The 14,580-nt window shown below is 38.8% G+C and overlaps 1 protein-coding gene and 1 long non-coding RNA gene across 2 annotated transcripts; both read right to left on the bottom strand.

The window, feature by feature from the left end:
- Positions 1 to 1,695: 1,695 nt before the first annotated feature.
- LOC140227350 (uncharacterized) lies at positions 1,696 to 3,425 on the bottom strand. The gene is made up of 3 exons (XR_011901045.1): positions 3,201 to 3,425; positions 2,458 to 2,542; positions 1,696 to 1,810 (listed from the first exon to the last, which is right to left on the bottom strand). It is a non-coding gene; the product is annotated as an uncharacterized lncRNA (long non-coding RNA).
- A 577-nt stretch (positions 3,426 to 4,002) lies between these two features.
- LOC140237223 (uncharacterized) lies at positions 4,003 to 14,521 on the bottom strand. The gene is made up of 8 exons (XM_072317170.1): positions 14,359 to 14,521; positions 11,950 to 12,072; positions 8,656 to 8,782; positions 8,250 to 8,403; positions 7,434 to 7,657; positions 6,610 to 6,782; positions 4,794 to 4,986; positions 4,003 to 4,451 (listed from the first exon to the last, which is right to left on the bottom strand). Exons 2-8 carry the CDS (start codon positions 11,965 to 11,967, stop codon positions 4,003 to 4,005), a joined length of 1,338 nt encoding a protein of 445 aa, XP_072173271.1. The 5' UTR covers positions 11,968 to 12,072; positions 14,359 to 14,521.
- Positions 14,522 to 14,580: the final 59 nt, after the last annotated feature.

The raw sequence follows: 14,580 nt of genomic DNA, 5'->3' as shown, positions 1-14,580 counted from the left end.
TGTCGTCAAGGACACCAGGGTGTTTACGATATTACTATACTTTTTTTTATTTGAATACGTCGATTGACCGCAGCGACAGAAAAGTTACTAGAAGCAGCTTCATCTCACAGTCGCAGTTAAACTCTTGCTTATTGTACTTTATAATCCTCTGGTACACTTTTTACGTTGGTCTGTTGCCCTGCATAATCGGAATCGAATGAAAGTTTCCTTACCATTGAATACACAACCATCTTCATCCGTTTCGTCAGAGCAATCTCGCACTCCGTCACACACGAAGATCTTCTGGATGCATTCACCGCTGTCACGACACTGAAAAGTGTTACCTGTACAGTTCCGAGACAGGCTTGGGTCCGTGTAGAGCAAGTCGTAATCTTGATCTTTAAAAAGAGGATAGATGTTAAGCATGTTAAAATCTATCATGATATATTTAAATGTGTGTGGGTGCATTTCATGCTCCTCCATATCTACCATGTGCTTTTTGGACGGCAGATGAGAACCTCACCTGTAACTTCCTGTTGGTAACATGATTCAGACGCCATAGTTTCTTTTTTAATCTTTACATTTTTTTTTTCAGTAATTGAGATGGTTGCATGATGCTTATCAAGCCACATGGGAGGTAATTTTTTACATATTAGATCTTGCAAAGGGTGGTAGCATAAGAAGCCATAAAGTCAGTTACAAGAAAAATTTAATTATCTTTGAACAAAAATTTGACTCTCTAGAAAGTCATTAAATTTTTATGAGGTCGCAAATATGTTAACCCAGGAATCAGGAAGTCAAATGATTTGGTTGATAAGAAGAACATTTTCTATTGTTAGAATATCATAAGTTTGAACTTTAACCACCATTTGTCCGAATTCAATAGAAAAAGAATGTTTTAAAAGTCGAAGCATTCTGGTAGTTTTCTTTTCCAGTTGCGACGGTGTCTTAAATCGAACTGTTTTGTTTAATGTCTGATATTTTCTATACGAATGACACCTATCGAGTGGTTGTTAAGTTTATGCAGGTAGAGAATACAAACTATACACAACTATAAAGAATATAAAAAAATATGAATATACAAAACTCGGAAAATTGATGACAGGCGAGTTTACCACGCTTACATGGTTGTGGGTCACAAAGGTGTAATTTTCCAATAAATCTTTATCTGTTCACTTAAAGATACACAGACTTTACGGTCCTCCTTTTCCATTTGTATTTTTATTAGGGGCCTATTTTTAATCAAGTGTGCGTGATGTGCTTTGGAAAAGCAATTAAAGAACCGATATTTCGTAATTTCCGTAAATCTATATGCACAGATTCAAAAACTCCCTCGCAATATGATGTATAATTATATAGTTACGTTACAACTGCGTCTTTCTAAATATCTATTACTGACCACATCAGATTATTTCCAATTGCAGGAAAAATGAGTAGATAAATAGATTGGCAAGAAATGTAGGTAATCTGCTACACGCACCACTGTGTTACAACAGTATCGGAATCACCAGAGGTTATTTCTTATAATGTGGCGAAAATTACACACCAGAGTGAAATTCTTCTATGGATGTGTACGCGATAATTTGAACTGAACACCACACCAGGAGAACCAGTGCTTCGTCTGAACCGAACGTGCAAATAAATTACTAGTACGCGAAAGTACTTATTAGGCTGTTTACCCGTGCCGCTGATCTTGCAAATGACACCTTCAGCGGAGAGCTGTGCGCACGGTATGTCATGCCAGAGGGCAGTAGAGCTAATTTTAGAGAGCTCAATCATGGTGCAGCGTTCTATTAGACCACCATCTGGCTGCCTGGAGCCTTCCGCTGTGCTGTTATTAACAAATATGGGAAAATCGTTTAAGAAAACGTGGATATAAAGAGAATAAGTATATGCGAAAGTGTGTTTAAGTGCTAACATGTACTTACGTATGTTTGTCAGAGTATTATTTGTAGAACTGATGTGTGAGTAGTAATGTTTCCGCCCATGTCAAATTGATATGTTTTTTAATACGAACATGTATGCGGAAACATATTCATAAACGGAAACCAATCCGAAAAATATAAATGTGGATTAAGTGAAAGAAGCAATGTTCTACAGTAGAACACTATTATCAGTGAGAGTTTGAGGAAAATGGGACAATCGATTCAAAGGATAGTTACGGTGCAGTCATCGCTGGATAAGAAGACTACTAAAGTTAATGACGTCATTATGGTCAACAATATAAAGAAATCATAAGGAGAATTTCAAGAAATTTTACTATCCGTGAAAAGCATACATGACATCAACTTGTTACTGACATTGTTAAGGGTGATGTTCATCCTGCTTCTAGAAAGAGGTAAGTCAATCCTTTTTTTATTCTAGAAAAGTGAAAATAAGGGATCGGATTTCTCTCGATATTGCAATGTCCTGCAGGAACCTGATACTATATTTATGCATGAAAAAAGCATGGTATATCGTCATATTCGAATGTTTTACCTTCTTGGCATATACCAATCAGTGTAGGACATCGGAGATCCGTCCGTCCATCTAAAGACACTAGCGGAATCTCTTTGTCCGAGCCCTGAAATAGATAAAAGAAAATATTTATAATAGCCGTCTCAAAACCCGCTTGAAGTGGAGGAGGGGGGATGCTTCCGTAAAATAATTCCTTAGGATTGCTAGAACTGAGACTAGAGTATATCAATGACAAGGGGTACGGGGTCGCATGGAACATTCCTTTGGCTCTTATATGGCAAAATTACCTCTAGAATACATACAGAATACAGTAAACATCAGCGATGTGGGGAGCAAAAAAAAAAATAATAATGATAAAAAGGGGGGTGTCTTGTTCTTTCAACTTAGTACAGGTTCCAACTGGGTTCCAAACCATCCCACAATTGTTTTGTATGTAGGCATTTGAGAGTGTGTTCCTAAGATGATATCTGATCAGCGCACTGCGTGCAAATTTGTCGCAATCAAAATGATTGTCATCATGATTCTCTATACACATTGTACAAAGTTTGAATGGATGTGCATGGTGTTCACCTGACTTGAATCTAAAAGGTGTATAAGCATGCAGACTGTCTTAAAATCAGTCTTAAAATTATTTTGCGTCATTATTATTATCATCATCACTGTCACTAACATCATCATCGTTGCATGAGAAGAACATCGATGTACACTGTGAAAGATACGTCTTGATTATACCCGAGAATGGAGTTGATTTGATGACACGTTACCAATATAAACCGTTTCGCCGAGCTTCGCCCACTTCGAAATGAGTTTGCGGTGGATAAAGCTTGCCTCCTCTTCATTACGTATGCTTAGCATTGTCGAATCCGGATGCAGGTGGGACTGGCAGTAGTCCACTGTGTCGGTCCAGGACTTGTTTGCGATCTTCGTATAGAAGTAGCAGTTTCCCCCGTCGGCGTCCCATCCATCGGGACACAGTTCATTCTGGCGGGGTGCATGGGCCTCTGCGAGATGCAAAGTACTTAAGAACCTTACTCTGATTCCACTATAAAACACTGATTATCGTATTGTTACTTTGCTTGATGAGAAAAAAAGTGTTAATATACAAATAATTTAATGTAAGTAGTGAAAGTCAAAGAGAAGTATAATAAGCAATACTTTATTCAAGTCAAGGGAATTTTGTTGACCATTACATCTATTAGGTTTAGATCTAGTGATTTACAACATGCGATGTATGACTCATATCTTTCTTTAGTTGTGATTTTTTTTACACTTATTTCGTTTTCGGGAGCGCAGGCAGTAATCTAAAATTACTCATTTGAAATGTTCATTTGACTTGTTCACCCTTCTGCAAACAAAGGTACGGAATGCATTTGGGCAATTTGTCGGTTTTTTATGCATATACAAATGAAAACTATCCTATCGAATAATGATTTACAAGCATCAGAATATCTTTGAAAATATAGCTTTCGTTGAGCAAAACGTAATGCAAGGCAACGGAAACTGTAACGGAATGCGAAACAATGGAATATGATCTAATTGAATATAAATGATATTTTAATTGCACAATTACACACCAACAGTATTCTCACCGATATCGATGTTACCAGCAACGTCGACAAAAACGTATTCTGCATGATATAACGTTCCTCCCGCAGGATCAACGTTGAGAGTTATTTTCACTTTGTTGACATCACTTTGGACCGATGTGTCATTGCCAGTAAGCGTGCAAGTAGAGCAGAATGTTGCAATGATAAGTCCAGGGTTTGTTGCATCCATGTGGGAGGTAAGGTCCGTGATCTCATACACAGTGAGAGTGGACTGACTGTCCTCCGGAATGACGAATGTATGGAAAACCATTTTGATGAACGACGTTCGGGGCGCTATGAGGAGCCAGGTCTCGAGGACACTGATCGGGGATGGGTCGGGGTAAAATCGTGAGGCCAAGATGCCCGGTGAAGTCGTGCAGCAGTGTGTGGAGATCGAAAGGTCGGTGCCCACGGCACATCCTTGTAGATCTGAACAAGAAACAATCAGAGAGTGCACTTAAAATTATCATTGCCTCCTCGTCCTGAGTGCACACAATCAAATGCGATGTTCTTTTCTGAACCCTCGAGGGAGGATAATTACCGCACACTTGGCTCGGCTGGTATTATCAGAAAAACTTAAATTCATTTCATTACTTCACTTTTATTTGGGTATTCATGAGATTATGACATCTACATACCCAAAGATTTGAGAGGAGTTCCAGCTACCAGAAGATAAAGGTGCATGGGCGGTTACCCACTAAAAGATGATGCTCCACCCGTATGTACATGATGTGCTCCTACGCACGGTGAGATGGCGAACGCCATACGTACCAGAGGACTTGATGCGAGCCCGGAAGCCTACCGCCGTCAACTCTCGTCCCGTTGTTACCAGCATCGTCAGTCTCGAAGAATTGGCGATGATTAGTGGTGGAAAGTCAGACGAGACGCATCCAAACATTGCGTTTGCATTCGGAATTGAGATGATCCCTCGGTCTGGACACGATCCATCGGATTCGATGGTTATCTATAGCGGCAGACATTGTTCAAAGAATCTTACAATATGCTGCATTAAGCACCAAGATGTTGAACTCATGGGCCCGAATTCACGAAGGTGGTACAATCTTACAAACCACGGACAAAGATTGTACCACCTTCGTGAATTCGGGCCATGGTTTTTACCCCTATTGAAGCACCTTGGAATCCAGACCCTCTACCCCCGGAGGAAATGGAAGCTGTTTTATCAAGCTGTCACCTGTTCTATTTAACCCATTCTGAGCCAGGGATCTGAACAGTGTGTATAACGCTATGTCTGTGTCAGTCTAAAAGAACATAAAAGGTTAAATCCTGGGAGGAAATTATACTTATAGGCTAACGTATTAGGGGAACCTGGTTGACTGACAGTCAAACCTGTCATAACTTATTTTTGATTAGAGTTCTGTTCAGGAATTCTGTTTTCACCTTCTTCTTTCTTTAATGAACGACTTAATCAACAGCTCTGATGTTATAATTGACACTTCTACACAATAATACAGCCTTTGTCTAAAGCGATTCCCGATTTAACCCTGACTACTTTAGTTTTATAAAGCAATGTATAAAGAGCTAATTCAATTCAATTCAACTTTATTTTCATTTCCATTAAATAAACAGGGAAAACTATATACAATGCATTAACAGAACATGTTAGTAATTTCAAAAATGTACATTAACAAAATACATGTGATCATGAGTAACAACATAATTGCATTTATAAGGTATATAAATATGCATATTACATGGATGGGAATGGAAATGGAGGGTCCCACTGAAAAGCCAAACTTGTACGATATGGGACCCTCAGAAATACACAAGAGAACGAATAATGACTTCATGAAACTACAAACACATATATTATGAAACAAAAGCAAAGAAGCCAATGTCAACTGACATGAAATGAAATAACAGGAAGGAACGAAAAAAAAAAAAGAAAAAAAGGGAAAAAAGAAAAGGAAAATGAAACTTCATGTAAACTTCATGTAAAGTAAACAACCGGACAAATTCTAATCGTAATAAACTTGTATATAAACAAATTTAAGTTGTATGGCTACATTAATAACAAAGCTTATTTGACAACAAAAACCCAAATACCAATGCTTGCCTTTGTCAAAACTCCAATACCAATGCTTGCCTGAGGCGTGCCCGAGTTAGCAACAATGAATACATGCAAAGTGCACTCCAAATAATGAAACGCAGTGTGTACAGGTGAATTAAATTGCTTTTTACTATACGTCCCTGGATTGAGACCAAAGAGAATCATCGTGATACTATCGCGACAGTCGGATAATAATTACCGTAACTTCCTAGTGAAACAGGTATGTTTCTTCCATTAATCCATTCAGGTTTGTAAACTCAAGAACGTATCAACAATCCTACATGGAATGGTGTTGTTCATTGTTCTCAAGATCAGTTAATCAGAAAATGTAATAAGGTTCACCAATCCAACAATTAAAGAAATATGCATACCTACGAACTTCAGACTTAAGAACAGAATCTTATATTTCGTTTTTGGATTAAAGAACCTCATCTGAATTTTCATTTTCAGGCTAACGAATATTCGGACTAACAAATCTCTGTCATAACAGACTGTAACAGCATGGTATTAAAACGTTACCGAATATTCCACAATCTCCATCTGCACGAACTTGTCACGAGGCACGGTGACCGTGGCTTCACACGAGCTGAAGGGTGCGAACAGGGCGGTAGCGGGTTCGGTCCGCAACCAGCCATCGTCTTGAACGAAGCTGATATTTCCACACCCGGTCTCACAGTGGAAGGTGGTGCAGTCTAAGAAAGAGACAAGGGGTATTTACGTAATAGCCTTATAAAGCTGAATTTATTTTCATGAAATGCATGCCATGTTGTGATTGGGTAGAGTGCACCCTCGTTATTATTGAGCCTGAGTGAAGCAGACCTGCATAAAGACTAATGACACATTGGGAGTGATTATATCCTTGGCTGGACTGCACAATAAATATTGTAATAGATAAAGTATACGCATTGCTTACCGTGGATATAGGAAATAATTGGTATAGTGCACCACCATGTACGGTGGATAAGCATCAAGAAGCATGAAAATCATGACTGAGTGTTGATCATTCCAGCCAATCACGATTCATGTCATGAGCTCATTAATGACTACGCATTAACACGCTGTGCACTTATTTGACAGGTAGGGTTGTCTATTACTCAAAAGCCGCATGATTTTGCCGCATGCCATTACAATCATCAACATAATGTTTCTAATGGTGCCAAACTGAAAAAAAAAATGTATACACAACAAATAAAGCCATATGCAAGCAACCACGAAAATAGTAAACGTATACCACATTTCACGCTATTGATAATATTCGTTCCTGCTATCTACCGACAGTTTTTTTTTTTTTTTGTTATTTTGTTTTGGTTTTCCATACCAGCACATCATGTCAAGCCACTTACTAAGAGCTTTGTAGACAAGACTGAAGCGAACGAGAGACGTCACGTTGGTGGCATACACATTCACGCTAATATGATTGGACATGTAGAAAGTGATGTTATCGAAATGCCCGCAGATTTGGTGGTGTTGCCCGTTCGCTTTTTCAACATCTGACACGCCCACGTAGTCGACACAGCCGACGCTTGGATCCGTGCTCTTCCGAAGTGAAGCTAGCTTGAAATTCATTCTAGTGTTTGGAAACAATTGAGTCACTGATTAAGACATATTAGACCCAATCATAAAGTTTTTACAAACTGTTTTGACAAAGGAATATCACCGTGTAATGTCAGTGGCGATAATTACTATGCCGGAAATGCTTTTGCACACTAAGTCTATTTGTTTCTGAGCAGTACAATTTCTTCAAAATAGCCAAGAATTACACCATCACTAACAAATAATTATATTAATCCCTTTCTGAGTTCATCGTGTGAATTTCGCGAAAGGCTTTTAAACCACGTTAGAAAGTATAGAACGACTACGAAAGGAATGATTATTATGCAACTATGAATACAACATATACCCTTTCACCTTCTCTTTCAACCTTGAACATCCAATCAACCAAAATGAAACCTCCACTCACTAGAAGTAAACTACCGGAAGTATAGAGTAAATTATTGCTGGGAGTTGTTTTGCTGTTGTTATTATTGAATATGCCTATTTGTTTGTTTGCTTGTTGGTTGAGTATAGGAGCGGTTTGCAATTCACAGTCAATATTCGGTTAACTTTATACAAACTTTTAAAAGACCAAAATCGCAGTTTTCAACGCATCATTACATTACCTTATTTTCAGACCCTCTTCAACACGTATGTTTATTTTGTGCCTGAAACCCACATCGTCTGCGTGGGAAACTAAGCCGATGTGCCCGGCAAAAAGATGGGAATTGGTGACTTCTGTTGTCGTAGCCATTTGATCCAACTGCAGAAAGAGAAATTCTGGAGAAGAAGATAGCATTTACTAATTACGGTGTTGAATTCTCGAGTATCTAACCTATGCCAGCCTCCTTCGATTGTAAGATGTTATTTCTAAAGCTTGCTGCTTCCCCTTTTTCTTTATACGGACATACTTGGTGTACTTATTTCTATATCATTGCAACAACCTCTCAGGCATTCCTTTCGAACATGAAAAAATACGATTTATTTAGCATGTTGTTTTTGGAAAGTGTGTGGCGGTATGTGATAACCTACCTATAATGCACATGTAAGAGAATTGCCACCTGCAGTTAAGTACGGTGGAGCTGTTGGTTGATGTCTGCAGTGCTTCACAGGCGTACATATTTGTAGGGCCATCTAACCACCAGTACTCATCACGACTCTAAGGCAGATGATAAGATTGATAGCCAACAAAAATCATTCAATATAACAATCCTTTAAGGAAAAAAAGAAGGAATGAATAATAAGATAAACAAAGAAAACCCTAATTGAGAGTGTAGTTCTCAGGTGTGATAAAAATAAGTAGCGTCGAGAAAATGAAAATTTTCAACATCATTTACATCAAACTACCGATCATGTAATTTCCTAGAACTAATTGACATAAATGCTTGAAAGTTAGGAAGGAAATTAGAAGACTTATAGAATATGGAATTGCATGGAATATTCCCAATGCGTTCAGAGGTATTTCTATAACTTGATGCCCAGACCATCTTTATAACCATTCCAATATACTCAATGTTTTAATTTTAATATCTCGTCATCTTATCCCCGAAATTATATTTACTATAGGAATCAACTTTGCGCGTCATGATTAAAGCCAAAATATAGTTCTCGATGGTGCTAAAAATTAAACTTCCATCATTTAGAATTTGCTTCCAATACACTGAACGGGTCTACCAAGAAACTAATTCGGTTGAGGCAATTTGCCATGATGATGAGTTGTTCTGAGATCAAAAGTGTAGAATAATTTCGATCGTAGTACACGACTCTCATACCAGAAGAGTCATCTCCCGTTAACCCCGCGTTCAGCATTGTGGGAGGGTAGAACGTAACGTGACGATCGATCATGCCCTTGCAATGGTATTTTCCAACAAGCTGCGATTCATTCTAGCGCGGAAGATCTACAGCTCAATTTGTCGATTTCTGACAACCGATTATGACAAGTATTTTCGTAGCAACCACAATGGGGTAAGCTCTGAGACTGTAGACTTTAAGCAAACCTTTTCGGCTGATATTTCGCATTTTCGTCGAGTTTCATCGGAAATAGTGATATTACAACGTTATTTCGCACAGTCGTGTACATTTTAGAGCAATAATCGGCAGTACTAAATTATGGCATACGAGAACTACGTTTTGGCTTTAATGTAGAAAATTGGGAGAACGATGGATCGAAAGACCTGATCAAAGGATCACCATCGACCCTTGTTTACCCCGGCTTGTGCCGAAAGGGTGGGTTGGGTGGTGGCGCGTCGCGTTAATGGGAACACCACCCTTCGTCCAAAGCCCCCCCCCCCCCGGTTTTGCCGAAAGGGTGCGCTGGTACTTTTTCTCATGTAATATTAAAAGACGAGTTTTGAATTTATATTTAACCTTCAAACAACCATTTCAAAGAGGCTATCGTCCGGATCGATTTACACTCTATTACCACTTGGTCTACAGCCAGTTGGTCTAATAGACTGTTTAATATCAGTTGGTCTAATAACCAGTTGGGCTAGTCATCATTTCGTCCAATTACTGTTTGGTCTAATTGTTATTTGGTTTTATTACTATTTGGTCTACAGTCAATTCGTCTAATAATAGCCATTTGGTCTATTTTTGGTCTATTATGAGTTGGTCTAATTCCATTTTGTCTATTCATCAAATGGTCTAAAATAAAACCAAATTTGTCCAATATAAATTTGGTGTACACATCAATAAAAAGGCCCCCCCCCCAAAAAAAAAAAAAAAATAGCCCAGTTGGTCATATAGACGAAATGATGATTGCACCAAATGGTACCTGATTAGACCAGGAGGCTGGCTATTAGACCAAATGACAATAAGATCAATGGTTATTAGACTAAATGGGTGTAGACTAAATGATGATAGACAGAGGCTAGACCAACTGGGCAATGGACCAAAATTAATGATGTGTACACCAAATTTATATTGGACAAATTTGGTTTTATTTTAGACCATTTGATGATAAGACGAAATGGAATTAGACCAACTCATTATAGACCAAATCGGTATTTGATGATATAAATTTGTGCTAGACCTAAAAATAGTCCAATGGCTATTATTAGACGAATTGACTGTGGACCAATTAATAGTAATCAAACCAAATAACAATTAGACCAAACAGTAATTGGACGAAATGATGACTAGACCAAGTGGTAATAGAGTGTAAACCGATCCAGACGATAGCCTCTTTGAAATGGTTGTTTGAAGGTTAAATATAAATTCAAAACTCGTCTTTTAATATTACATGAGGAAAAGTACCAACGCACCCTTTCGGCAAAACCGGGGGGGGGGGGCTTTGGACGAAGGGCGGTGTTCCCATTAACGCGACGCGCCACCACCCAACTCACCCTTTCGGCACAAGCCGTTTACCCCCCGGATATAATCATTATAGGGCACCAACTTACTAGATAGACCATCGATAGAAGATCTTCTTTTCCGGCAAGTCGTCCATTCATTACTTTATAACAAGTTTCATACGCCGAATACCAAGAATCTTTCCCATGGAAAATGCACTTTATCTCAGATCCACTTTCGCGAGTTTCATACAAAGTGGAACCAATGTTTGAGCAAACGTCTGTAATGAAACACATGTCACGTCTTCGTTAGCACCTTACACTAAGAACATTAACATTGAAAGTATTTTTTTCACAAATACAGTAAAATAAATCATAAGATATGTTGAAAATAGCCACTATTTTGTGTAACTATGATTATTTGATTCTATACGAGTCGCCCTCTCTAAATGAATTTTTACAATTCGTTCAGAAAAGAAGGTAGAGCAACATAGAGAAATTATCACTGGGAAAAACCTTGGACATCAAAATCCACCTAACTGCTCCAGAAATCAAGGCAAACAAGGTTTACCTAACATCTCTCAGTAGCAGGTCCGGGGAATGGGATACTTGTTTTCAATTAGAACATTTTGTGAAAATCCTTTCATATTGTCTTTTGAACGGATCCCCCGATTTTCCTTAGACTTTTCCTTAAACATTAAAAGAGTTTACTTATGTCTCTTTTGTTAACTTGCTAATTAACTTGTGTGTGTTGTGAAATTCCCCATCAATCTTATACCGTATGCCTTGAACAGAGCTGGTACTGCACACAATCCGAAGGTAATTTAACATTCTATTAATTTTGTTGGCAAAAAAATCCGGAACATTTTTACAAGCAGAAAACAAAATAACCAAAAAAAAAAAAAAAAAAACCCCACGAACTCAATATTCTTATATAAATTCCTGAGATTAATCTTACGATAATCTGTTTCCATGGATCCCAATGTAATGATACTGCATGCTAGCCACACAGCTATTTCTTTTAAGAAAAACTTACCTTCACACTGTCGCTCATTGCTTAGGCTATGTCCAAAAGGACATGTACAGTAGAATGACTCTGGCATGTTGACGCAAGTGTGTGAACACATGTGTACGTCTGGCTCGAGACATTCATTGACATCTGCAAGACAAATTTTAATAATAATAATAATAACTCAGTATTTATATAGCGCTTATCAATAAAATTCTCTAAGCGCTTACATACTATATACCTAAACATAAACTACTGCATGATCCAAAATACTACAATTAACACAAATAATTAATCACTTCAATGATAATAATAATTGCATAAGTACACGGTGGTTTACACTACAATGAAAGCACAATACCCTCAACAGGCTGGTAACATTTACCTGAGCAACTAATTACGGAAAAGATAAGCCTTAAGTGCAGTTTTGAAACTGTTGAGGGATGGCTGATTTCTTAAGCTCAAGGGGAGTGAATTCCACAGTGAAGGGGCGGCGACTGAAAAGGCTCTGTCACCATGGGTGTGGGAGACTACCTTAGGGACTTTTAGGAGATTCTGTTCAGCTGATCGTAGAGAGCGGGATGGTTGATATGGAGAAATCATGCTGGAGATATATGTGGGAGATTTTCCTTGAAGGCTCTTAAATGTGATAACTAGGATCTTGAACAGAATGCGCTTATTGATGGGTAACCAGTGTAGTTGTTGAAGAGTATTAGATACATCATGTTTCCTAGGAACCCTCTGGACAATCCTGGCTGCAGTGTTCTGGATTCGCTGAAGTTGGCTGATCAGGGATTGTGGGAGTCCAAACAAGAGGCTGTTATTGTTATCAAGTCTACTGGTTATAAATGCCTGCATGAACTAAAGCCGACGTCGCTGGAGTAGTGAGATACTGTCTAATCTGTCCTATCCTTCGGATGGCTATCATGGCAGAACGGCAGATAGAGCTGACATGTTCTTTCATTGTGAGATGTTGATCCATGATGCAACCAAGATTCCTTCCGAATGGGGATGCTTCCACCACCAGATCTCCAACTCCAACGGACAACTGTTCAGGCATATGCCGAAATCGCGATGAGAAATGAACGATTTCAGTTTTTGCATCATTCAGTGTAAGCATGTTCTCGTGAGACCAAGCTTTGACATCTGCAAGGCATTCACTGACAAGAGAAAGTGATTGAGCCCTGTCACTTGATCGGAAAGTCAAATAAATTTGGGTGTCATCAGCGTACATCATCACTTCCAATCCATGCGCTTTAACAATATCATATATCGGAGCACTATAGAGTGTGTAGGTAAGTGGACCCATTACAGATCCCTGTGCTACACCACACGCGTCGCTGTAAACGCTTGAAGATGAACCGTTGATCATCACGACATGGGATCTGTTAGCCAGGTATGACTGAAACCAGTTGAGGACTGTACCGCCAAATCCATAGCGTTCAGCCAACCTCCGGAGCAAGATTTGATGGTCGATAGTATCGAAAGCCGCACTATAGTCTAAGAGAACAAGCACAACTTCCTGGTGGCCGTCCAGCGCCAGAAGAATGTCACTAACTTGTTTATTTCAAAATAATTGATTTGTTCATTTAGATTGAATGAGTGATGAACCCAAATTAATACATCCATTTGATTTCATGTTATAAATGCAAAACTTGAAAAACGGTATTATGTTGTGGTTACTTAGAGGTGTTAAAAAAACTTGACATCCCTGCGGGCGTTATAATTTCCCCAAGAGATCAGAACTTTCCCGAAGCGCACAGCGGTCAAGAAAATATAACTCCAAAGGGACTGCCAAGTGTTTAATTGCAACGATAGACAAGGCAATGACTGTTATATCGTTGGCAGCATTCAAATTCGTGTCACCTGACCTGTCGTCACTATAGGCAAAACAATTTCTCTTCTTGGTATATCAGAAGACTAGGGAATGGGTATACGACGGAGCTACTTCATGGGTATACACCCAATCCTACGGCCGAGGTGACACGGAATTGCAAGAGGGCCAATAAAGTATATTTATAACAAAATACGAATATAATGAAATACACATTGTAAAATAATGAATGACACGTGGTATCAATTCGACCACTCAAAAATGGAGGTATAATATACTGTATTAACATAGGAAAATAGCACCTACTATAAAAACATGTTTTCACAAGTATAGATCCTTTGATATAGATACTTATAAAGTAGGTAGCGTGTGTGTGTGTGTGTGTGTGTGTGTGTGTCAAAATAAGTATCGTAGATGTAAAGACGAATGGAAAAGATAGATGGGAACCTCTCTGCATCTTATGTCGACATCATCATTCATAATGCTATTTCTAGTCATATGCAAGAAACAACACAAACAAACTGATACCAGGGTGTTGCAGCTGTATATCAACATGCTGCGTGTAGTTTCATTTGCAGAATTCTGCAGTATGATAAACAAACCCGCTTGGCACAAGATGCGAGATGAAGATTCGTGGGGACAAACGCCGACTTCTATGTTGAAACATTGGCTGGAGTCCAGATACCCGCACAAAGTTTGGTTCCCCTCGGGCGTGGATGTCCCAGAACTGTAGATAGGAACGTCTACCTCGTCACCATCAGTCCATTCCCATCTGTTGAAGAGGAGACAAAATAGATTTTGCATGAACAAGAGTTGTTCGCCAT

Source organism: Diadema setosum, chromosome 1, assembly GCF_964275005.1.
Source record: "Diadema setosum chromosome 1, eeDiaSeto1, whole genome shotgun sequence".
In the NCBI taxonomy this organism is placed as follows: Eukaryota; Metazoa; Echinodermata; class Echinoidea; order Diadematoida; family Diadematidae; genus Diadema; species Diadema setosum.
This window is presented reverse-complemented; position numbering and strand designations above follow the sequence as displayed.